At 42.0% G+C, this 24,023-nt stretch overlaps 1 protein-coding gene across 2 annotated transcripts in view; it reads left to right on the top strand.

Annotated features, from left to right (window-relative positions):
• The first annotated feature begins 8,662 nt into the window (after positions 1–8,662).
• ARHGAP22 (Rho GTPase activating protein 22) overlaps positions 8,663–24,023 on the top strand; it is a 148,226-nt gene continuing 132,865 nt past the window's right edge. For both annotated transcript variants that reach the window (XM_065671831.1, XM_065671829.1), the window contains exons 1-2: positions 8,663–8,733; positions 21,534–21,733. In XM_065671831.1, coding sequence (XP_065527903.1) covers positions 21,554–21,733 — 180 coding nt within the window. In that variant the 5' untranslated portion in view covers positions 8,663–8,733; positions 21,534–21,553. The remainder of the gene's footprint in view (positions 8,734–21,533; positions 21,734–24,023) is intronic.

Below are 24,023 nucleotides of genomic sequence, written 5' to 3'. Positions count from 1 at the left end.
CTCTTTGCCATCCCTCTTCTAAGGGGTGTTGAATCTCCTGCCAGTCTTTAATATCTTTGTTATTCAGTATTTCTGCAGGCTGTTATAGCTCTGATGAGCTATAAACAATGCGACTATAGTGGTACAGGAAGTCTGTGTCAGGGTGAGGGACCAGGTCTTTCACAACTGTGTGCCTGCCATTCTTCCACTTAACTTCAATTCATCTGGAAGAGACTAAGTTGTACATTATTATCTATGAGTCTAGTTATGGGACAGATATTCTAGATCTCTGTTGGCTGATGATGCTATGGGGAACAAACTGTAGTGTACCTTTGTCATTCAATTTCAGTTTATAGCTCTATATGTAATTCAGGTTTGTTCTCTTTGGTTCATTAACTGTCCAATAATAGTTTTATTTCTGAGTGAATTTAGAACTCATGAAAAGATCTGGATTGATGGCTTTTGAAACTTTGGGAATTTTCCTACTTTGGCAATGCTATGGCAAAGTACTGGTAACCTCTTAAAAATGTTCCAAAGTATGACCTAATCCTGTAAGGTTCTTCTGTAGCTCTTGTTCACAGGACCTGTAAACAGGCAGTGCTGAAGTTGCTGAATCATAGAATCACAGAATCATAGAATAGTTAGGGTTGGAAAAGACCTCAAGATCATCTAGTTCCAACACCCCTGCCATAGGCAGGGACACCTCACACTAAACCATCCCACCCAAGGCTTCATCCAACCTGGCCTTGAACACTGCCAGGGATGGAGCACTCACAACCTCCCTGGGCAACCCATTCCAGTGCCTCACCACCCTAACAGGAAAGAATTTCTTCCTTATATCCAATCTAAACTTCCCCTGTTTAAGTTTTAACCCATTACCCCTTGTCCTGTCACTACAGTCCCTGACAAAGAGTCCCTCCCCAGCATCCCTATAGGCCCCCTTCAGATACTGGAAGGCTGCTATGAGGTCTCCACGCAGCCTTCTCTTCTCCAGGCTGAACAGCCCCAACTTCCTCAGCCTATCTTCATATGGGAGGTGCTCCAGTCCCCTGATCATCCTCGTGGCCCTCCTCTGGACTTGTTCCAGCAGTTCCATGTCCTTTTTATGTTGAGGACACCAGAACTGCACACAATACTCCAGGTGAGGTCTCACGAGAGCAGAGTAGAGGGGCAGGATCACCTCCTTCGACCTGCTGGTCACGCTCCTTTTGATGCAGCCCAGGATACGGTTGGCTTTCTGGGCTGCGAGCGCACACTGCTGGCTCATGTTCATTTTCTCATCGACCAGCACCCCCAAGTCCTTCTCTGCAGGGCTGCTCTGAATCTGTTCTTTGCCCAGTCTGTAGCTGTGCCTGGGATTGCTCCGACCCAGGTGTAGGACCTTGCACTTGTCATGGTTAAACTTCATAAGGTTGGCATCAGCCCCCCACACAAGTGTGTCAGGGTCCTCTGGATGGCATCCCTTCCCTCCAGCATATCAACCGGACCACACAGCTTGGTGTCATCGGCAAACTTGCTGAGGGCGCACTCAATCCCAGTGTCCATGTCAGCGATGAAGATGTTAAACAAGACTGGTCCCAACACCGATCCCTGAGGGACACCACTCGTTACCGGTCTCCAGCCGGACATTGAGCCATTGACCATAACTCCTTGTGTGCGGCCATCCAGCCAGTTCTTTATCCACCGAGTGGTCCATCCATCAAATTCCAGTTTAGAGAGAAGGATGTCGTGTGGGACAGTGTCAAACACTTTGCACAAGTCCAGGTAGATGACATCAACTGCTTTACTCTTGTCCATCAGTTCTGTAGCCCCATCATAGAAGGCCACCAAATTGGTCAGACAGGATTTCCCCTTAGTGAAGCCATGCTGGCTGTCACCAAGCACCTTGTTGTTTTTGATGTGCCTTAGCATGCCTCCCAGGAGAATGTGCTCCAAGATTTTACCAGGCACAGAGGTGAGACTCACTGCTCTGTAATTGCCTGGGTCTTCCATTTTGCCCTTCTTGAAAATGGGGGTTATATTTCCGTTTTTCCAGTCGTCGGGAACTTCACCTGACTGCCATGATTTTTCAAATATGATGGACAGTGGCTTAGCAACTTCATTCGCCAGCTCCTTCAGGACCCGTGGGTGGATTTCATCAGGTCCCACGGACTTGTGCGCGTTCAGATTTTTAAGATGGTCTCGAACCAGATCCTCTCCTACAGTGGGCCCATGGTCTTCATTCTCACAGTCCCTGCGTCTACCTTCTAAGACTTGGGTGGTGCAGTCAGAGCCTTTGCCAGTGAAGACCGAGGCAAAGAAGTCATTCAGAACCTCAGCCTTCTCCAAATCCTGTGTAGCCAGTTCTCCTGAAAGCTTCCTCAGGGGGCCTATTTTGTCCCTAGTCTGTTTTTTGTTTGCTATGTACCTGTAGAATCCCTTCCTGTTATCCTTAACATCCCTGGCTAGGTTTAATTCTAACTGGACCTTAGCCTTCCTAACCTGGTCCCTAGCTTCCCGGACAACATCCCTGTACTCCACCCAGGCCACCTGTCCCTGCTTCCATTTTTTATAAGCTTCTTTTTTCCTTTGAATTTTCCTCAGCAGCTCCTTATCCATCCAAGGAGGTCTCCTGGCCCTCCTGCCACACTTCCTTCTAGTTGGGATGCAGCACTCCTGAGCTTGTAGCAGGTGATCCTTGAATATCAACCGAGAGTCTTGGGCCCCCCTGCCCTCCAGGGCTATATCCCATGGAACCTTACTAAGCAGGCTCCTGAAGAGGCCAAAGTCTGCTTTTTTGAAGTCCAGGGCAGTGAGCTTGCTACACACTCTTCTCACTGTCCTGGGGATCTCAAATTCGACCATCTCGTGATCGCTGCATCCAAGGCTGCCCTGGAGTACCACATTCTCAACAAGCCCTTCCCTGTTGGTGAGCACAAGGTCAAGCACGGGACCTCTCCTTGTCGGCTCCTCTATTACTTGCAGAAGGAAGTTATCTTCCACACAATTGAGGAACCCCCTGGATTGCTTGTGCCATGCAGTGCCATCGTTCCAACAGATGTCAGGGTGATTGAAATCCCCCATGAGAACAAGGGCCTGCGAGCGTGAGGCCTTTCCTGTCTGTCTGTAGAGTGCTTCATCCACAGGTTCTCCTTGATCAGGCAGCCTGTAACAGATCCCCACAGTAATGTCTCCCACGGCTGTTTTCCCTTTAACCCTGACCCACAAACTCTCTGTAAACTGCTCACCTGCCCCCAGACAGAGTTCATACTCTCCAGGCGATCCCTAACATAAAGGGCAACTCCCCCTCCCCGCCTGCCAGGCCTGTCCTTTCTAAAGAGCCTGTAACCTTCCATTCCAACACTCCAGTCATAGGAGCCATCCCACCATGTTTCTGTGATGCCTATTATATCATACCCCCATAGATGTGCACACATCTCTAATTCCTCTTGTTTGCTCCCCATGCTACGGGTGTTTGTATAGAGGCATCTGAGACGAGCTCCAATTGAAGCCGGCTCGTTGGCTGGAGCAGCTGGAATTTATCTACATTGTTCCGAGCATTTATTATAGGTGTTGGCAACTGACTGGGTGTGTTGGGATGGAATGATGCCCCCCTCCCCCCAACACATCTAGTTTAAAGCCTCCTTGACCAGTCTGGCAAGCCTCCTACCAAAACTGCTCTTCCCCTTCTTTATAATACCAGCTCCACCAGCCGCCAGTAGACCTGGCCTACAAACTTCAGTCCCATGTTCCAGACACCCAAACCCCTGACTATGACACCACCCTTTTAACCATCTATTAACCTGGCCAATCCTCCTAGCTTTTCCTTGGTCCTCCCCTGTGTCCTGGAGAATTGACGAAAAGACTATCTGAGCACCAGAGCCCCTAACCACCTCTCCCAGGGCTCTGTAGTCTTTCTTTATGGTCCCCAGTCTACTACTATCTATATCCCTAGCACCCACATGGATCACCAGGAGCGGGTAATAGTCCATGGAACTTACTAGAGCAGGCAGCCTCTCTGTAACATCCCCGATCCGTGCCCCTGTTAGGCAGCACACCTCCCTCAAGATGGGGTCAGGCCAACAGATGAGTGCTTCCGTATCCCAGCTTGGGAGACTGAGCTGAATGTGAAATGCTGGCTCATGCTTCCTGGACTCTCAGCTGGGATTGCTAGAGAAGGTTCAGGTGATTCAGGCAAGCAAAGTATTGAGAAAGCTGCAAGAATCTGTTGCTGACAGTGAGTATCAATAAGGGCAGCAGATCTGCTGCAAGCTGCTGCATGAGTTTGGCTGGCTTCTCAGAGTAGTGGCTGTTAACTTTGCCATTGAGGTCTTAGTCGTGTAAAGAACGCAATGTGGCTTCTCTGAGCAGACAGAATGAAGAGAAGGGACAAGGAAGGATACTATAGGTATAGCCTGTGATTTCAAATGAGTGTGATAGAATCATAGAATGGTTTGAGTTGGAAAGGACCTTAAGATCATCTAGTTCCAACCCCCCTGCCATGGGCAGGGACACCTCACACTAAACCATGCCACCCAAGGCTCTGTGCAACCTGGCCTTGAACACTTGCCAGGGATGGAGCATTCACCACTTTTTTGGTCAACTTGTTCCAGTGCCTCACCACCCTCACAGTGAAGAACTTCTTCCTTATATCTAACCAGAACTTCCCTGTTTAAGTTTTAACCCGTTACCCCTTGTCCTATTGCTACAGCCCCTGATGAAGAGTCCGTCTCCAACATTGTTGTAGGCCCCCTTCAGATACTGGAAGGCTGCTATGAGGTCTCCAAGCAGCCTTCTCTTCTCCAGGCTGAACAGCCCGATTTTTCTCAGCCTGTCTTTGTATGGGAAGTGCTTCAGCCCCCTGATCATCCTTGTGGCCCTCCTCTGGACTTGTCCCAACAGCTCCATGTGCTGACAGCAATAAAGGTTCATCTAGAGATGTGAATGTATTTGGTGTAGATTTCTTGAGGTTGAATTACTCAAACCACCTTTTGTGCATGCCCATCTCTTTGCTTCAGGCTTCCTGCATCTGTGCAAATAGGAATGCTTCATCAGCTCCCCTTGTATTTCCAAATCTCCGCTGTGGATGGTCCTTAAGAAAACTCCTTGGTTGAAAGACATTCAGACTTTCAAAAATGCCGAATCTGAAACTGAGCCTGACATCTGGGGTATAGTTCTTACTATCTGTGAAAGGTATAGTATAGAACAAAGATAATTTGCCTTACTAAAGGTAACTGTCAGTGTAATGCAGTCTGTGCTGTTCCATCAGCAAGCTCACATCTGTAATTCAAAAACGTGTGTTCGGAGGTACATTATGTTTTCATAAGGCCTAGGAAGGTGTAAAGTCTCACAGGCTGAAAATCTTAATGTGCATAAATGGGCCTTCTGGCAAATCATTCATCTTGGTGAGGCCTGAATGGATTTTGCATTATTTTTTCATCTACTGTGTTTTACGTACAGCAATTGGCCGAGTCTGGGATTCCATAATAAGTGACTGCAGTGGAAAACATCTATTTTCACATTCTTTCTGTGTGCTGGGGCATAGAAATAACTGCCTTCCAGAGTGAAGGCAAGAGAACTTTCAGTATGGAGAGCAGGGAAAGTGGTTTTCAGACTACAGCTGTCAGTGTCAAAGGAATGAATTTTTGTCTCATTGTTACTAAGAGATGAAAAAAATGAAACAAAGCTTTTGCTCATTAGTTTGAAAAGTCTCAAACAGGTTATATCTGCCCAGTTGTATTTAAATGTGCTAGGAAATGGAAACTGGATTGACTACAAGCTTATGCTTTTTTTTTTTTTTTTAATAAGTAGTGTGATGGGATTGCCCTCTATAGCAAGAAAGTTGGCCTGCTGACGTGATACGTTCTTTACAGTATTTCTGTCTTCAGTACAGTCTGTCTCAGCTGTATAGGTACTAAGAATAAACCTTGTCTCCTTATTGGGACTTTGTATAAATGTGTGTCTGACATAGAATCGTAGAATGGTTAGGGTTGGAAAGGTCCTTAAGACATCTAGTTCCAACCCCACTGCTATGGGCATTAAGGAATTGTCTGTACTTCTGTGACCTGTTAGTTCTATTTATGGCATGCTCATACATATGTTGCAATATGTTGAAAATTTTCTTCACAGCCATAATAACTGAACTTTTGTTTTGTTGTTTGCTTAAAACTTGGAGCCTGAAAAGTGATGGGAGACATTTTGGCTAGCTAGCCTGCTGCAGGCTAACTGGTTTTACCTCAGGTATCCTTCACATAGCTGTAGTAGAACAGAGTTATATTCCTTTCTCTTTTTTTTTTTTCCTTCTCTGAAACTTGTCATAATACAATTTTAATGAAAAGTGGCCTTTAGCATGCTTAAATCATTTCTAAGGATGGTGCATAGTAATGTTGCCACGAGGGTCTTTAGGGGGTAAAGTACTATTGTAATCCTCTGGAAGCATGCACATTTACAATGTAAGCTTCACGTGCTTGCAGTGAGGACAGCTAGGTTTTAATATTCAATGTCTTTGCAATGGTGTCATTGTATTTTTAATGAAAGTACTGTGTCTTTGGTTACACGAGCATGAATAACCTATATTTAGACTGCTTTCTTAGCAGTAAGGATACATGATTGCATGATCTCTCTACCAATCTCTGTCCTACCAATTTTTTAGCTGCTTGGCTAAATTCAACCAGATTTGAAAGCAGAAAAGGAGTGTCAAGATGTATTTGACTTGTATAACCTTAAAGAAAAATGGTGACAGGACAAAGGAAAGATAACCATATCTGCACACCTAGGGAAAACTGTCAAATAGTACTCTAAAGGAAGATATGTTCTGGTCCAAGGGACCATCCAAAAGATACATACTGGCTGTCCTGTAAGAGTGTACATATAGTCAATTCTGCCAAAAAAGCTAAGGGACATAGGAATATAGTAGTTTGTTGGGGATACGGAAGGAACTGGGTATTTCCGAAATGTGGCATGTACAAGATAAATACATTTTTAATTGTTAAGTCCTGAGATACTATGGTAGTAAATTGCTTGCCACTGAAGTAATGGGTTAATATAAAATTATCAGTTCTGAATGCAAACATCTTGTGATGTTCCATGGATCAGGGAAAAACCCTAGGCCACGTATGAGATCCAAGGCAGTGCTGGGGCTTGAAACAAGTTTCCCAAAGTTTAGTGTACATGACAAAATACTGGATTAACCTTTCTTATTATCCCGCAACTTTTCACTGGCCACTTTCTGTCATCAGAACACAACTGATTTCATAAGAACTCACCAGTTAAGAACAGTTTAGACATACAAATGCAACCCTGCAACTTTATTTCTTAAGTAAATGGAAGGCATCAGCATAATAGGATGAACATACTGTTATGAAATTGTGGGGGATGCCTCCAGGAACTTTTTTCTATACCAGAAACATGAAATTATTAGGGTCCTCTCTCTAGAGATTTCTTGTCTTTTAAAGGAAATTACATTATTAATCACTTCTCCAAGGCAGTCTTAATCACAGTGGAAGGTTATCAGCCAGTCTTGGGTATCCTGAGTCTGCTAGGCTCAGGAAAAAGCTTTGATGGTGATGAATGACATGTGAGGAAACATGAATTAGGCATTTTTAGAACAGTGAAGGTGACCTCTGACTCTATTAGAAGATGCTGCTTGTTCAGTGCCTCATTTGGCCTACCCAGTTAATAATTCCTCAGTATCACCAACACACTCCAGGTTCCAGGAGCTGAACCTTATCTAAGAGGCAACTCCACAACCCCAGTAGCAGGCACAGGTAGCAGGACAATATGTGAGACCCAGCGAGGAAATAAAAAACAGTGATTTAAAGGGAGATTTCAACAAAAAGGAGAAAAAGAAATTGTGTGCAATTCAGTTTGTGAAAAAGGATGTGGCAGAGAGAAGAAATTAGGAACAGTAAAATAAATACACTTCATAGGGACCCAGAGACAGCAAAAAGTCCCAAGTGCACTCAAGACTTCTCTGTTTACCAGTACATCAACTCTCCAGCTTCTTGCTGTAGTCAAGTCCTCCACAGAGAGGAGGTAATTCTGCTGCCCCATGCTCAACAGGAGTTCACTGTCATGTTTCTGTTTTCCCCGGCATTCAGGGAGAACTGATGGTACCTCACCCCTCCATTCCTGCAGAGGCCAGTACCATGTTGCAGGAGCAAGTCCTGAACCTCAGAAACTGCTCAGTGGAGGTAGCTCCTCAGGCTGTATTCCTTTCAAAATTATGCTGTGTGAAGTGCCCTTGTTTCACTGGCCAGTGAAAGGCAGAAAAGGGGAGCTCTCCTGTGTGTCTAGTCCCCCTCACCAAACCACAGCTTAGCACCTGCAGCCTGTTAACTGCAAAAAGGAACACCGGTGTCTTCCGCAACCCCATACTGCAGCTGTGGTTTGAGGGGCTGATGATGCACACAGCTATCCCAGAGCATGTGGGAGGACAGCACCTTGGCACCTCCAGCTTATCAGGCAAATAATAACACCCAGCTTCTTACTTTGGAACCAGAGTAAACAGCTCTTAGGCTGTGAACTTCTTCAAACACTTCCTTCGGCCACCAAGAGCCCACCGACACAGCTGAGAGCACACCAGCCCCAGCAGGAGCAATCAATGTGAATAGCTGCAACTGGCATGGCAGAGCCACCATTAACAAGGAGCCCAGCTGTGAGTGGGAGTTTCATTACCCCCCTCCATTAAGTAAGCGGTTCGCTAGGGCAGAAGAAGCAATTTCAGGAGCTGTGCTCTAGAAAGATGTGTGGGTAAAAGGCTTGGATGAAGTGGTGGTAAATATGATTTGTTTTATGGTTTACAGTTTGTGAGCTGGTAGAGGAAAGAGTCTATAAGGTATTAGGGGGAAGGAGGTGGTGTTTTTTTTCTGTGGTGTGGGTCTGAGTTTTATCATTTTTGCTTTGGAGAAACATAAGATAAAGCTGCTGAGGGGAGTTTAAAGTTCTAAAGCAATGGTACAGAGGCTGTGGAGGGAGGCATTGGGGCTGGAGCTCAATAACTTGAGTAAGCTTGAGTAACTTTCCTGAAGGCAGGGAAGAAATAGGCCCGGACTCAAGAGTAAAGTATGGGAGAAGTGAATAAGGAGTGAGCTGGGTGTTCCTTCCCATCAATGTCAGCACTAGGGAGGTAAATGAAGCAGGAGATTGCTTTTGCCCCTTGGTACTAGATCAGTTTTCTGGTACTGTGCTGTTTTGGTGCAGGGATGTGCAGCAGTAAGCTACGTTATCAGCTGTGTGCTGTAATTACTTTGTGTCTGTTGTTCTAATCCATTGGCCATGTGTGTGTATAGAAAGGGTCAAGAAAGTGGTATTTGTAAGATTCCTCCAAGCACAGGTTCAAATTCCTACTCTAGCTTTGTGATGTATCTCATGAAGGAGGACCTAAGCTATTCAAAGTTGCAATCTTCTCATCTGTTCAGAGATGCCTCTCTCTTCCCACACAGGTTTCATGGTGTGTGCTGAACTAAGTGCTGCTCTTGGCAATAGCAGCTTTCTATCCCTGCCTAAAGGCTTAGGCAGGAAATAGCTTTGCTTAGAAAAGCCCTGAGATGTTTGCAAGCAGTAACTAGCTTACTAAGTACAGGCAATCTGAGTTTGAAATAATAAGCCCTGGCCTCACCTCCTGGGGAGGGGAAGGGGTCTTGAGAAAAATCAGTGATGCAGCTCAAAAGGTAGCTGGACTGCTGGGGAGAGAAATGATGGGAAATATATTAAATATTAAAAAAAAAAAGAAAAGAAAAAGCCATAGGCTCTCTAATTGCTTGCAAAACACCCACTGAGTGAGTACAGGGTGAACCTGGCAGGGTTGGGAAGAGCACAGTGGAAGCACTGCAAATGCTAATAGTTCTTTCCTGCAAGGAGAGTCACCTGCTAGTTTTAGTGCTTGTATAAATGTATTGTTCTTAATTGAAAGGTTACTGCTAAAAATGAGTTCTTCCTTGCTGGCTCTCCCTTTACATTCATGGTAGTTGATAGGCAAGCAGAGCAGCATAAAACACAGAGCTTAACTTTCCTCTTGCTCCTTGCATTATGGGCAGAGGTAGCTTGAGGCAGCAATAAAGACACTTGCATGCTGTGGCAGGAAAGGGATACCACTTCATGAGGCTGCAGTATAGGCTGTCTGGTAAACTGGAAGAGGAAATTATCTATGCCTAATCTCTGTCCAGGCCTGCATGTGTTTAGGGTGTTTAATACTAACCTGGGGGAGGGAAGCTGTGGCTGACAGTCCTTCTAATGTGTATTCTTTCTACAAACATTATCTGCGTGTACCTTGTATACAAAAGTTGGTAAATTGGTCTTCATGAAGAGCTAAAGAGAGGACATACTAGGTCTTCGCTGCAGCTGAGAAAAGTTACTTGTAGTATCCTTTTTCTTAAATGCAAATGCTAAGCATTATTGTGCTTCAGTAGGATAGTCACTCTGTGAACTGGTATCAAAAGTTTAAAGAGCAAATCTATGGTATAAGGAAGAAAATTACAAGAGGCTGTATACGTTGGCTCTAAGGTGAGAACTGATTCTCTTGCAGGGGAAAGGATTGGGTTGATCATGATCTCTTTGGAAGAACTGTATGTTCAGGTTTAATACTTGCTCATCTGCAGACCCCTATTTTAGAAGAAGCCACCCTTATTAACCAGTGACATCTCATTACAAATACTTATGGCTAAATAAGCTAAGTTGGGTACTTAGGTTCAGAGTATAATTAAAGTAGGGGTAAGAATTCCTGTATTTCTTCTGCCTTTGTCCTCCAAATCAACCCTGGTAGTAGGGCAAGTCACTAAGCTGCCTGTTGTCCAGAGAAGGAAGCAGGGTTTGCACATTGAAAATAGGTACAACAAATGCTGAAACAGGGACGTAGAACTGTTGGCTCAATGCTGTGCCCTGAAAAGTAGGGTGGGAATGAATAGCTTCCTAATGTTCAGATAAGGAAAACATGAAATACAATGATATAGCTGAATTTGGGCAAGTTTATTGCTGAAGGTGGCTGGACATGATATTGCTTCAGTCTTGCAGCCGGTTGCTAGCAAAAGGCCTTGACAAAGTTTTCTGTCCTCTTGATTACTTTTTCAGTCCAGAATAATTTGGGGTAAGAGGTATCTCATGAAAAGTGGTGGGCAAACATCTTTGGTGCTTATAATGTCAGTGAAAAGTACTAGTGATGCTGGCAGCCACTGCAGTGTCTGAATAATAAAGACCCTGGGCTTAGCATGGCACAGGTGTGGCTGGAGGGCCTATGAGTAGTTTGAGTTGTGTTTGTGCTGCATCTGTAGTGCTGAAAAGCTGCAATCTTGACCAGGATGCTGCAGTACTTTGTGCTTTAGGAGTTCAGGCTACAGACTTGGCTGCAATCTGAATATTATTGTGGTCAGCACTTTTTACTTGCTCTTCAGTCCATTATGGCTGGGAATGTTATTAAAAGTTACGTCTTAAAGCTGTACCTGTAAAGAAGACTACAAGAGGCTTTTTCTGATTGTGGAGGCAGTACAAGGTATTCATTTGGTCTTCCTTCTGTGACTCACTAAAACAGCAGGAAGAAAAAAATTTGAGATACCTTTCTGCTGTTCCAGTGGGTAACTATTCTTATAAAAAGGTGTTGCTTTGCCAATGAAGTATAGGAATGAAAGGCTGGGTGTATCAGCAGAAGGAAAGAGCAATGCGAGCGTAGGGAGAAGGGAGTAAGACTTCCCCCTTCTGGCAGCGATGGGTTCAGCGCGGTTGGTTGCCCGTGATAGTACAGAGCTTCTCCAGCAGCAGAGATGCTTTCAGACGTGCTTGTCGGGTAGGCAGCTCTAACCAACCAGTTGGAGATGATGTACAGCTTTCAGGAGATTCTGCCAGGGATCACTGGGAGTGGAGAGCTGGTACTTGGGTTTGCTAGATAGTTTTGTAGTTCATTGTGTATGATAAGTGGGTGCGCTTTAAAGTGACTGACCAAATGGCTATACAAGTGCTGATGTGTCCTCTGAATCTGTGCAGCGGATCTAGCTGGGAACTATCAGAGGATGATGCAGGTAAAAGTACCTGAAAATTAAAATGCAGTCTTGTGCTGTGACCAGTTTTATGTACTTGGGCTGCCTATTAATATAGTTCGTAACTCTGATTTTGCAATAGTGGATTGGATTTGGGGTTGTAACCCACTGGTTAGAGTTTATTCATGATTGGTAAGAACATCTTTGAATTCCACCTGCTCCACCCCTGATCTCCCAGAAAAGAATAAAACATATTTAATCTTAGTAATGAAGCTCACCTGAACCTGCTGTCTATTGATGTAGGTTAGCATATATCTATAATGGCCTGGCCCTCCAGCTTCTGTGTGTCCCTTTCGGTACTTAACAAGTAAATGAAGCATGTGAATATTGCTTGAGTAATGAGTGTTCAATTCATGGCGCTTTTGTAGCTCTCTAAACTTGCCTCAAGAATACAGCATATTACCTTATTGTTCCTTGCCTTCTGTGTTTATATTCATGGACTTGGAGAAAGCTATGCTGAATGCCGTGCTTAAAATATGACCCGCAGCAGGCCATGCGAATCTACTTCATCCTCATATTTCTAGGAGTGAAAAGAGGCTATTGTTAGTGAAGAAAATGGGAACATGATGAAGGCAAATTTAAATGGTTATGCTGTGATGTATTTTGTGTGCTCTGTCATAGAGAAGCTAACTCGTACTATTGCATGAGTTTGAGGGTTTTTTCTGCAGCAGTGTCTGATACTTAAAGGAAGGCATAAGCATTGTACTCCTAAGTGTGATATTTTCCGTTGAGAAATAAAGAGCCAGTAGTTAGGGGTGCTAATGAATGATTTCTTTATTCCTTGTCCTATCACAGACATTTTTGCAATAGTTTATCTTGCCTCTTCTGTATGCATTTTTATTCACAGTGTACAAATGCAGCCATCCTGCTACTTCAGATACACTGGGAGCAATAAAACTGGAGATGGGAATGGCTGGGTTCAACAGCTAAGACTTCAATGAAGGAATTATTGTAATTACTAGTTCCTGCCATAATACCTTAAAAAAATCACTGTCTATTGTCAGTTCTACTAATTGTTCTTATTCTAAGCTACTGGCTCAGTAGGTGGATCCTGTTAATTGTCTTCATTTGGAGTAGTTAGGGTTGTCTACATAAGCACACATTTAGTTTTGGATAACTGACATACCTTTGAAGCCAATCTCCTGGTATTTCCTATCTACCACACTTTGGTGTTTTAGCATAGTCTTGAATTACTTCTGAATGAAAATGTGCTCCATGTACAGTATGCTTCCATGATCAATCCAAAAGAAAATCCCTGAAATAAGTGTTGTATAGATGGTGGGTTTGTGGTACCAGCTGTTCCTTCCTACTTCTTCCACCCTACCCCCAGTGTGCTGCACTACTTTGAAATATAGACCTAGCAAAGTTCCCCAGTTCTGCACAGAAGATGCAGGCTACCTCACCTGAATGCCGATGGTTCTCAGTGCTTTCCTGCAAGTCACTGTGTTTTTTAAAATAAAGTATTTTACTCTAGGTGGTAAATCAGTAGCCTGGTCTGTTGTAGCAGAAGGAATCAAGCCATCGCCCTTCCATCTTGGCACTTATCCATAATCTAGTGCTAGTAGTTTGATAAGGCTGGCATGGTTTTGTGTATTTATAGGGCACTTTTGTAAACAGCTGATGGCAGGTTACCTGTGGAATTTAATGTTTATTCACTGGTAGGTGCTAAAACACCCACATGTTCCCACAACCTGGGGCAGTAATTGAAATTATTTTTGAAACACAACTTTAAAATCTTAAAATTACTATTGTGTGGTGTTGAGACCTTCTGGCTTTGCTGCTAGTGACAGCAAAATGAGTTTGGGACTTCTTCCTACAATAGGTCAAAGGTCTCCAGAGGTTAATGAGGTCTCAGAGCTGGAGTGAAAAGTCAACCAACAAACCAATGCCCCTTTACCTACAGGATGGCAGCAATGAATTGCCAAAACATTTACCGGTTCTGAAGTCCAAGATGATACAAGTTCTTAACAATAGTTTGAAGATGAATGTATGTTTTTCTTCAGGAGGAAAGGACTAAACTGATCCACTGATCATGTGAGTGTTTTGCTGGGGTGTTTTTTGTTTTGTTTTTTGCGGTTTTTTTTTTCACTGTGGGATGGGGTTGCATTAATTATCAAAGAGACATGAATTTTTCTTGATTTCTGGAAAAGCCCTACATTAATGTTTATCAATATGTGCTATTGTATGTGTGTTCTTTGATGCAATAAAGACATGATGTTACCAGCTCATCTGTTAGTGTATTTCATGGAAACCTTGAACCTTTATGTCATTCTCAAAGACAACTAAGGTTGAAGCTGATTCTTGTCTTTCTTCAGCCTGATCCTCCCGACTGCTTTCTTTAGGTGTGCTACCTGCGTACTTTTGCAAAGTAACTCTGATCAGTAATTTATAGTCACATTGCACAGGTCACTGGAGTATAAAATTTTCTGATTTAGAACATGCTTTATAGAGAGCTGCCTAACATTGTTGATGGTTAAAGGTCACCACTGTTATCTTGGACTCTACAAAAAAGACAAAGATTCATTCCTTCATGCCAGTCAGTCAACAACTGCCCTCAAACTAGCATGTCTTTTCCTCTTGGTTCTGACTGTGTTCTGTAAATCCTGTACTGGAGGTGGAAAACAGGTACAGTTTTTCTACATGATCTACAAAGGAAATGCTGCATGCTTATGGAAGGCTGATGAAAAGATCTGAGCCAGCCTTGATGACTCTAGAAAGGCTATAGGCAACTTTAAATCTGCGTTGTTGTGCCTGAGCTCATGGCATGGGAGGGCTATGCTGCTTTCAGTACCAGATGCAGTTATGTGTAGTACAACAGTGCTGTTTGATGTGCTAACCTGCTAGCCAGTGGGAAATATTGCTGCCTGTTCTGTTGGGTGCTGTCAATGTGCCCATTCTTAAAACATGCTGGTATAGAGAATTTATGCAGACTAGGTTTATCCTTCAGAATTCTTTGGAGCACATGCAGTTCCCTTCTCTTTCCCTTTTGCCAGATCAGCCAATGCAAAAGAAGTAACAATCTTTATAAAACAGCAAACTTCTTAAAAGCAGAGTCCTAAGCTCTTTGGTCTTACGAGTTCTGAGAGCGGATGAGACGGAGTGCTCCTTCGTGAACACGTCTAGTTTTCCAGTCCACTTGGGCTCCTTGTTGGGGGTTTTGATGCATCTTTTGCTATGCTTCATAGTGAGTTTCATCTCAGATTCTTTCAGGCTGGCTGAAGTTCTTTGGCCATAGATGTGCTCTGCAGCTGAAATGTTCTTTTTAGTAATTCCTTTGCTACTCGGGTATTCCTTCATCAATCTCTTCACACTTTTTGCATAAAAGACTTTCTGTGTGGTTGATCTGGGGGCTTCTTTTTTTTGGTTAGTTTTGATTTTTGTTTTTAAACAGAGTATGTCTTACCTGTTGGTAGATATCTATAAGCAAAGTTTCTTCTCTTCAGGTAAGGACCAAAAGGTATTTTACCCTGCATATATAGCCAGTTTCTAACAGCAGTCATGCCTAGTCTGGGATTGAAATTGTACTAGTCTATGTTGGATTTCAGATTTATGAAGTGGCCTTTGGGAGTGCATTTGTTCTCACAGAAGCTTAATAATGTTGAGTAAATATTTGTTCAAACAGTTTCATCGTTCAGACTGTCAGAACTTTTTCTTGGCAAGCCTACCTGCTCTGGTACATGTAGTCTGGTATCCCAGCCACTGCAGAAAATATGGGTTACTAGACAAACATATGCAAAGTTAATTGTCTCCCCACTTTTCCTTCAGTTAGACAGTAAGGTTACAGAACTGCTTCCAGTGTAATGCATGTATGGCTTCTCTTAGGAAAAAAAAAAATAAGTGCTTCCAGTTTTTGTTTGGGTTTTTTTTTTTGTTTGGTTTGTTTTTGTTGGGTTTTTTTTTTTTTAGAATTCCCCCCTCCCCCCCAGCAGTATCTGATGGGTGGCCATGAATAATGATTTTGCAGACCAAATTTTTATTTTGGCTGAAAGATAAACAAACTAAGGAAAATAAGTAGGTAAGTAGCACATGGCACAAGTTCTGAAAAAGACAGATGTATTTTTATTAAACAGAAGTAATGGAGCACAACCTGCTCTTATAGTAATGTTTCTGAATGTAGTAAGTGTTCTCCAGGTCACAGAATGTTAGCAGGCACATGGCTGTGTATCACCCTTTAGTTTCTGTACAGGTTGCTATTTTATTTGGCTTGAGGGAACTAAAAGCCCTTGCCAGTTTCTTGTAACCAATACCCATTTAGTTGCCTAAATACATCCCATCACCAATCACTTCTGCCTTTAATTTCCTTGCTAATTGTGTTTCAAGATGCTAAATTCTCAGACTGTGTTGAGGAAGTGTCTTGGTTTCATTTGTGCTTACTGCCTGTGGTATCTTAGCAGTCAAATCCAAACAGAAATACAGATATGTAAGGGATGCAGAAAACAAATCTAAACCAAGTATTTTATCACCTACAATTTAGTGAAGGAAAATGCAGTATCTCTTTCTATGAGTCTTGTGTTTAAGTGCATCCATTTTTGAGGCAAATCTATTTAATTAAATGGAACAACTGAAAATCTTGTTTATAGTATGTGAAACCACTTCCCTTTGTGGCTAGTACTTTAAACAAAAACTGTATCAGAAATAATATAGTGTCACTGTCACTAGACTGAAGAAATACTACAGCAAAGCGCCTTCATTGTAGGGCAGTTTGTCAGCCAGAATCAATTTTAATGACTGTATTGATTTAAGCTAACTGCCTACAAAAGTTCAAAAGATTACAACTTTAATTTATATTTAATTGCATTGACTTGATTGATTTCCATGCCCCTGATTTATTGATTGGTCAAATCTGTAGTGGTGCTTGGAGCTGTGAGTGAGAAGAAAGTGGTAAATACTGAATAATGTTGCCAGGCAGGACTGAGCTCAGGAAAGGGGATGGTATAGGTAGGGAAGTTGTCTCTGTTATGTGCGTGCTGAGGGTAGAAAATAGATGTGATGAGAAAACAGGAATATGTATGTTGCTTGGAGGCAGGTCAAAGTTGCAGAGAAACTCTTGCAGAACTATATGGTGCTCTGTTAATAGGGCAATAAAGAGATATGGAGAAAGAGTAGCTGTAGACAGCGCTGAATTGGGATGGGAATGGGGATTGCTATTTCTGTTAGGAATGGCAGTATGGCTCTGTCTGATTTGATCTACTGATTATAATAATCTTTGAGTTTACTATTGCAGACATGCCAGCCTAGTGTGGGGTTTTGAATGGGGAGCTTATTTAGTGCAGCTCAGGAAGCTGCACAGTGAGCATTGATTGTCACCCACTGTCTTTCCTTATATTCCTCTTCCTGTATTCATCTAGATATGAAAACTTCTATATGCTAGTGTCACTTCCAGTCACAGGAGTGATTTCAACACCTGCAATTCTGGTTTTTTGCTATCTAATGATGCATCATGCCAAAAAACCCATGCTTGTCTCATCGTTAGTGCCACCTATGGGGCAGCTAGGATAGGGGTCTGTATGGTCCTTTGTAATCTTGCTGTGGTGTAATTGCCTTGTTTCCCTGCTACTATGTCATGTAGTCAGTATTTTAGTACTGCTGTGCTGTGTAGAAGCATCCTATACCTTTTTCCAAGGAAAGGTTGAATCTTTTCTACATTGATTTTTGGTTTACATTTTAATGTGTATGGAGTTTATAATCGATTAATGAAAATGTAAAGAGCAAAGCCACACTGTGTGGTATTATTGAAAAGGCATTACTGGATCAGAGCTCCAGAGCATGTAAAGTATTTGATGAGCTGTTGTGAGTCTGATTGATTTGTTTTCTTCCTTATGCTCTGCTGATTACATAATTCTGTTAAATGGATAAGCACTAAGAATACATATCTACTATTAAGAATCAAGTGCTTGATGTACTGAATCAGATTATAAAAGGATATTTTGATCCCAGTAGTATGAAAAATATGTTGCTTTAGAGCAGGCTGTGCTCATCTGTGAAAGTTTTCTTCTGACCTCTGTGCAATTACTGTATTATGTGAAGCATGCAATCTAAACGTCAATGTTGTTAATAGCCATAAATAATTCGTCCTCCTAAAAATTTCTATCTGATCCATGCTGTTGACTTACAGATGAGGTTGCTAAGTAGCTCCCTAATTAAATTAACTATTACAGTCATGACTGGAAACTCTAAGGAAATGGAAAGCTAAACGTGAAGAATTAACAGCCATAGGGATTGACTAAGACATGGTGCTGCTTAAAATAAAAAAACAGATATATGTTCTTCAGTGACTGATTATGAAAGCCTTAATTCTGCACTTTAATAAGTAATTACGAGGTAGAGCGGTACAAATAATACCGAAAGTTGTCTGCAGGGGAGATACATGATAGCATACTTTAGGTTATTCCAAAGCTGGATATTTGATGCCTTTTGTGAGGTCTGTGCCAGTATAGATGCTAAAATAAGGGTAAGTTTCCACTTAAATAAATTTGATTTCCTTTTAGGAGGAGGGGTGAGGCAGGAGATGGTTTATATCACTATATGCAAGTCAGGAAGACTAGAAACGGCTGGGAGTTGCACACTTAATCTGGAGACTGCTGAGGAGCTCACTGTACTATGGACTTTCATATTATTAGAGTAGCAGGTTAGGTTAATAGCCAAAATGGTGGCTAAGAAACATTATAGTTTCATTTTGAAAAGCAGATTCTTGGGATATTCTTGTAGTAATATATGTTTTAATGTGAATCTGGGATGGTTTAAACCAGATTGCAGTTTGGACATTGTTGTAAAACATGGCCTGTGATGAGGCAGAGGTGGTTCCTTTAGCTAAATCCTTATGAACCTCTACTATTGACATTTTAATGTGAAAAGTTTTCTTGCTACATGCATATGAAATAGGATCCTCCATTTCTTGGCAGTTATAAGGGACAGGGAAGGAGGTGAAGTTGTTCTGGTATTTTTTTTGTATAATCTGCTAGAGGGCACTGTGTTGCCAGAAAGGGATATATTAAGGTATAAGGCTCTCCACTTCTTGGTGAAGAGTGGTTCTTCATACGTTTTGCTGGAATGAAAATGCCTGTCTGTGAGACAGGCTATAGTGAGTAAGATAAGAGAATAAGCCTGATTTTTAGGTGAATTCTATGGCTTGTTTGGGTTTTTTTTTATTGTTTTGGCTATGTAAAAATCAGAATTGAGTAGCGCTCGGTTACTTAGGCAAATCTGAAGCTTGCTGGTAAACTTCACTAATGTAGGACCAATACTGTACATGAGCTCAGGTTAAATTCAGCAAGGCATTTTAACCAAAAATAAGAGAAGTATAATTCTGAAAAAGCTGTGACACTGTATCAGTGCTTCTTATAACATTTGAAGTTTCTAATTCAATTTTAATATGACACTAAAAACAAAATAAAAACTTAATTTCTAATTGCATTAAATAGTTACAGGGTGAAACAGTTTTAGGCTGAGGAAGTTGGGGCTGTTCAGCCTGGAGAAGAGAAGGCTGCATGGGGACCTAATAGCAGCCTTCCAGTACCTGAAGGGGGCCTATAGGGATGCTGGGGAGGGACTCTTTGTCAGGGACTGTAGTGACAGGACGAGGGGTAACGGGTTCAGACTTAAACAGGGGAAGTTTAGATTGGATATAAGGAGGAAATTCTTACCTGTTAGGGTGGTGAGGCACTGGAATGGGTTGCCCAGGGAGGTTGTGAGTGCTCCATCCCTGTCAGTGTTCAAGGCCAGGTTGTATGAAGCCTTGGGTGGGATGGTTTCTCTTGATTGGGGCACAAGGCAAACCTGTTATTAATCTGTTGAGAATAGCAGAACTTAGCTTACCAGTTCAGAGAAATATGGGTAGGAGGAATCCCTTCAGCCCGTTTGACAGGGTTTTCACTGAAAATTAACACGAACAAAGTAATGCCATCTTCTGTCTATAAAACCGTGAAGTTGTCTGAGGCCAGACTGAGAGCCTACTGGATCATTGAAAGAGAGATGAGTGGATTTTTAAGCTGGAGTGGAGTATATGTTATAAGACAAGCAGAGATTTCTGTCATTGAGACTTTTTGGTAATTATGTGCTACTGTTCAGATATGCTCTCCCCAGACAGAAATGTTTAGTGTATAAAAGTGTTGGGCTTATATTTCTTTACACAGCAGAACATGATGTCCTGGCTGCCAGGCCATGGGGAACTTTAAAATCGATTTTTATCATGAACACCAATGTGATTTCCCTTACTGAATTACACTGAGAAGGCTCTCTAAAGATCTGAACTCAGTACTTTATATCTGCCTCTCCTTCTATTGCAGCTTGCTTCATGGAAGAGTAGAAATAAGATCAATTTTAATGTTGTTGTTGTGATATATTATATATATATATATGTGTGTGTGTTTTATTCTTCAACCACCACCTCCATTTTATTTTTTTTTTTTCCTTTGGCATATGTTGTCAGTTGCATCACTCTGTGGTGAGGAACCAGGGGTAGAGACCAGGGCCAGGTGGTAGTATCAAGGCAAGATGTTTTAATTGTATGACCTCAAAAGAGGCAAAACTAGACATCATGTTGAGAGGCAGAGGATTGCCCATTGTTACAGGCTGAATTAGCTGTAGTGTATCAGGGATGTCTGAGTAAGAAGTTTACCTGTTTTTTAGGTGCTAACATAAAATATCAATGATGTAGATTCACTGGTACTGGCCTCTAAACTGTACCTCTGTTTCAAGTGGGCAATTATAAAATTTCTACACTGTGGAATGTAGAAAATGGGAAGGAACAGTATCATATTGGCAGCAATGAAGGAAAATGGCAAGAGGTATTAACTATAAGATACTTCATAAATCCAAAGGAAGTAGAGGTGGAAAAGACCTATGAAGTTATCTAACTTATCTTTTCTAGAGGACTAGCTTGCTGCCTGCAATATATAATCATTATCTGCTACTCTAGACTAATTTCAAATGCCCCAAAGCTTCAGTACTCTTACTGCAGGATTGTGAGAGGAGGAAGAAAACTAGCATTATTTTTTTCGTGAGATTTACATATTTTTTCCATCTTACCTTTTTTTTTTTTTTTTTTTTTTTTTAATTTTCATTGTGTTTTCTGCTTCAGTGTGAGAAAGCCATGAAGAATGAGTTGACTTTAATCATTCTGGATAGTAGGGTGTGGAGTGAGAATATTTTCTTATACTCTGTCCTTCCTTCTTTTCTGTTTCTTCCTCACCACACTTAGACATTCTCACTGGGTATATCTCCCTTTAGGAGACAGCAGTGTCATTATTCCTGTGTAGAACTGGAAGGCAGTAATGACTTATAAAAAAAGGTAGTATGAGCAGTGAAACCTTGATGAAGGTATTGTGTCACTTAGAAGGTTGCTGGAGTGAGTAGCACCAAAATGTTGATGTTTGTCTTATATTTGACTATCAAGAACTTGAATGTACAGCTTGAAACAGGTACCCATTCAAAGAGTGAGCATGCATATAATGCTCTGTCCATGTCTGTGAACAAAGTCTGGAACAGTTATTTAGTCTTTCTGTATGTTCTTATTTCTTTGTTTCATTTGCTCTGTAATTGCTTTTTCAGCCCGGTCAAAGAGTTTGGTGATGGGTGAACAGATTGGGCCTCCCCCCAGACCTTCTTCTCCAAACCCTCAAGAACGTGTGCTGAAGTGTGGCTGGCTGAAGAAACAGAGGAGCATTATGAAGAACTGGCAGCAGCGGTGGTTTGTGTTGCGTGGGGACCAGCTCTTCTATTATAAGGATGAAGAAGAAACTAAACCTCAGGTATGACTAGAGAACTGTAGGGTGTCTTGCTTGTGACTTCTATGTGGGTCATAGTCACTGAGTTGATTGACAGCTCATTTCAGTTGCACTCTATCCTAGCTAAAACCATACACACTTAAAGGGGCTCAACGGCAAGAGACATTGCAGGGAGACTTGGGTACTACCCAGGCAAGTAATACAGCTTGGGAAAAGATTAGAAGGTGTTTCTTTACCCATTAGGGCACACTGACCTCCAAACCTTACTGTGGTCATCTATGAAACTGGAGTTTGACAGAAAGAGCTATGGAGTCCGAGATTACTGAGGTGGGAGTGAAAAACCTTGCTTAGTCGGCTGGGCCTCATCTCTCAACTATCCATTGTTAAACCAAGAGATGAGCCAGCCACTTAGGGCTGGCTTGTATGGGTAGAATATGTAGGTTTTGTTACATGCCAGCGTTCAGGACTTGAGGATGGGCTGTGTAATATGTGGTTTAGTGTGTTTTATATGCACCTGGGAATGATTGCTTTTCTATGAAAATTTTGAGGAGAAAGAATGTATGCAGGCTTTCTGCTGTCTGTGTCTGGGAGAAGTGTGAGTCTGATAGCAAAAACTAATTTAGCATACTGGGGAAAAATGTCTATAGTGGGGGGAAAACAAGCTGTCTGAAGTCAAAACTTCCTTTGTCGAAACTTTTATACTTTATGGAGCATGAATGAAAGAACACTTTTCCTAGTGGAAACAGGTTAAGTCCTGTTGTGCAACACATATTAAACAGTGTCATAGAGCCATCCGGAAGTAGACTGCAGGAAGAAAACTGACAAAGGAAAGAGTGTCAGAATGATAAGGAGCTAGCGATGAGAGAAGAGGTTGGCTAGTGGCTAGACAGCCTGCTAGCAACCATTATTTAACAACCACTAAATGATAATTGAGTAAATTGAACCACAGTAGGACTACTTAAAATTTAGTAATTTAAATTTAATTTAAAGTTTAGATCAGCTATATTGGTTTGTCCAGAGGACAATAAATGTGTGCAGGGAAGCTTTCCAAAGCACATTTATTCTTGCAAATGATTTAGGAGATTCTAATTAACTATGTTCTGAGTAGCTGTAGAACAGTTTGCAGGTCATAAAGTGTAATAGGAGGTCACCATGCAACTTTCCCATGGGCATGTAACATGTAACTTTTTGGTAGTGAATATTTTAAACAGTTTTAATGAAGTGAATATTGCATAAGTATGTCTCAAGCCAAGTATTAATTAATGGATTTTTTTTAATAACTTCCTGCTGCTTCACATGCCTTTTTGCAAGCTTGTTGCTATTCTAGTACCAACTTCGTACAATTAAAAGTGGTTCCCTAGAAAAAGTTATAAGAAAAGGACAGTGCTCCTGTACCTAGGGGAAATGCAGAGCTGAGTATATTGTAGTTGGCAGTCTAGACTTGGCACTAGATTCAGGATTAATTTCTGCTTCCCTGACAATTCTACATCTACAGCACTTGTGGTGAGGAGGTGTGTTGCAGGATGGGATAAAGCTTACAGCTGAGGTGAAGAATTTCTTATTCAGGTTCTTCAACATGCTTGTAAAATATTATTGCACCATCTGAGCTAAAGTTTTTCCTAGCTGATGTAGTATATTATCCAGCACATTTCATGTAGTCATTGTTTTGACTGTCAGACCTTTAACCAGAATGATTGAACAGAGGAAATATAATTGAATAAGACTACTGCTGCCTCCTGATGAGTCAGTACAAGCATTACAGGGTGACAGACAGCCTGTGTAATATCACAATCCACACACTTTGTTATAGTTTTATTACTGCTTGATGCAGCCGTGTGCTTAACTGCCACACCTAAATTTTACTGTAGAGTGAGAATGGAAATGAGTTTTCCCCTGTGAGCCTGCCTCATGCATGGTAAGTGCATGAGGATGTTGGTTAGCTGTATCTGGCTCTTACCTAATCAGGGATTTGATCCATCATGAGGGATAACCTGCTGTGTAAGGGCTAGAAAGACTTGAACTTGATGATATACCTGCTGTTGCTCAGGACTCTGCAAGCAACAACTGGATTTTGCACTTTTAAGACAAGTACCTTATCTTCCTAGACAATACATAGGGAGAGCTGGCCACTTCTGAATTATATCAGTGAACATGATGGAGGAAGGAGCTGCCTCAGATAGTCATGTTGGGAAGAGTTTCTTTAACCCTGTCTCTTTTTGGAAGCAGGGTTGCCATACATTTATCACTGAGGGAAAACATTGTGTATAGGATGGTGCAAGACTATGCTCTGACTATTCTAACAGTTGCAAATTAG

This window comes from Lathamus discolor, chromosome 3, assembly GCF_037157495.1.
Source record: "Lathamus discolor isolate bLatDis1 chromosome 3, bLatDis1.hap1, whole genome shotgun sequence".
Lineage (NCBI taxonomy): Eukaryota > Metazoa > Chordata > Aves > Psittaciformes > Psittacidae > Lathamus > Lathamus discolor.
Note: the sequence above shows the minus strand (reverse complement) of the source record. Positions and strands in the feature narration are given on the sequence as shown.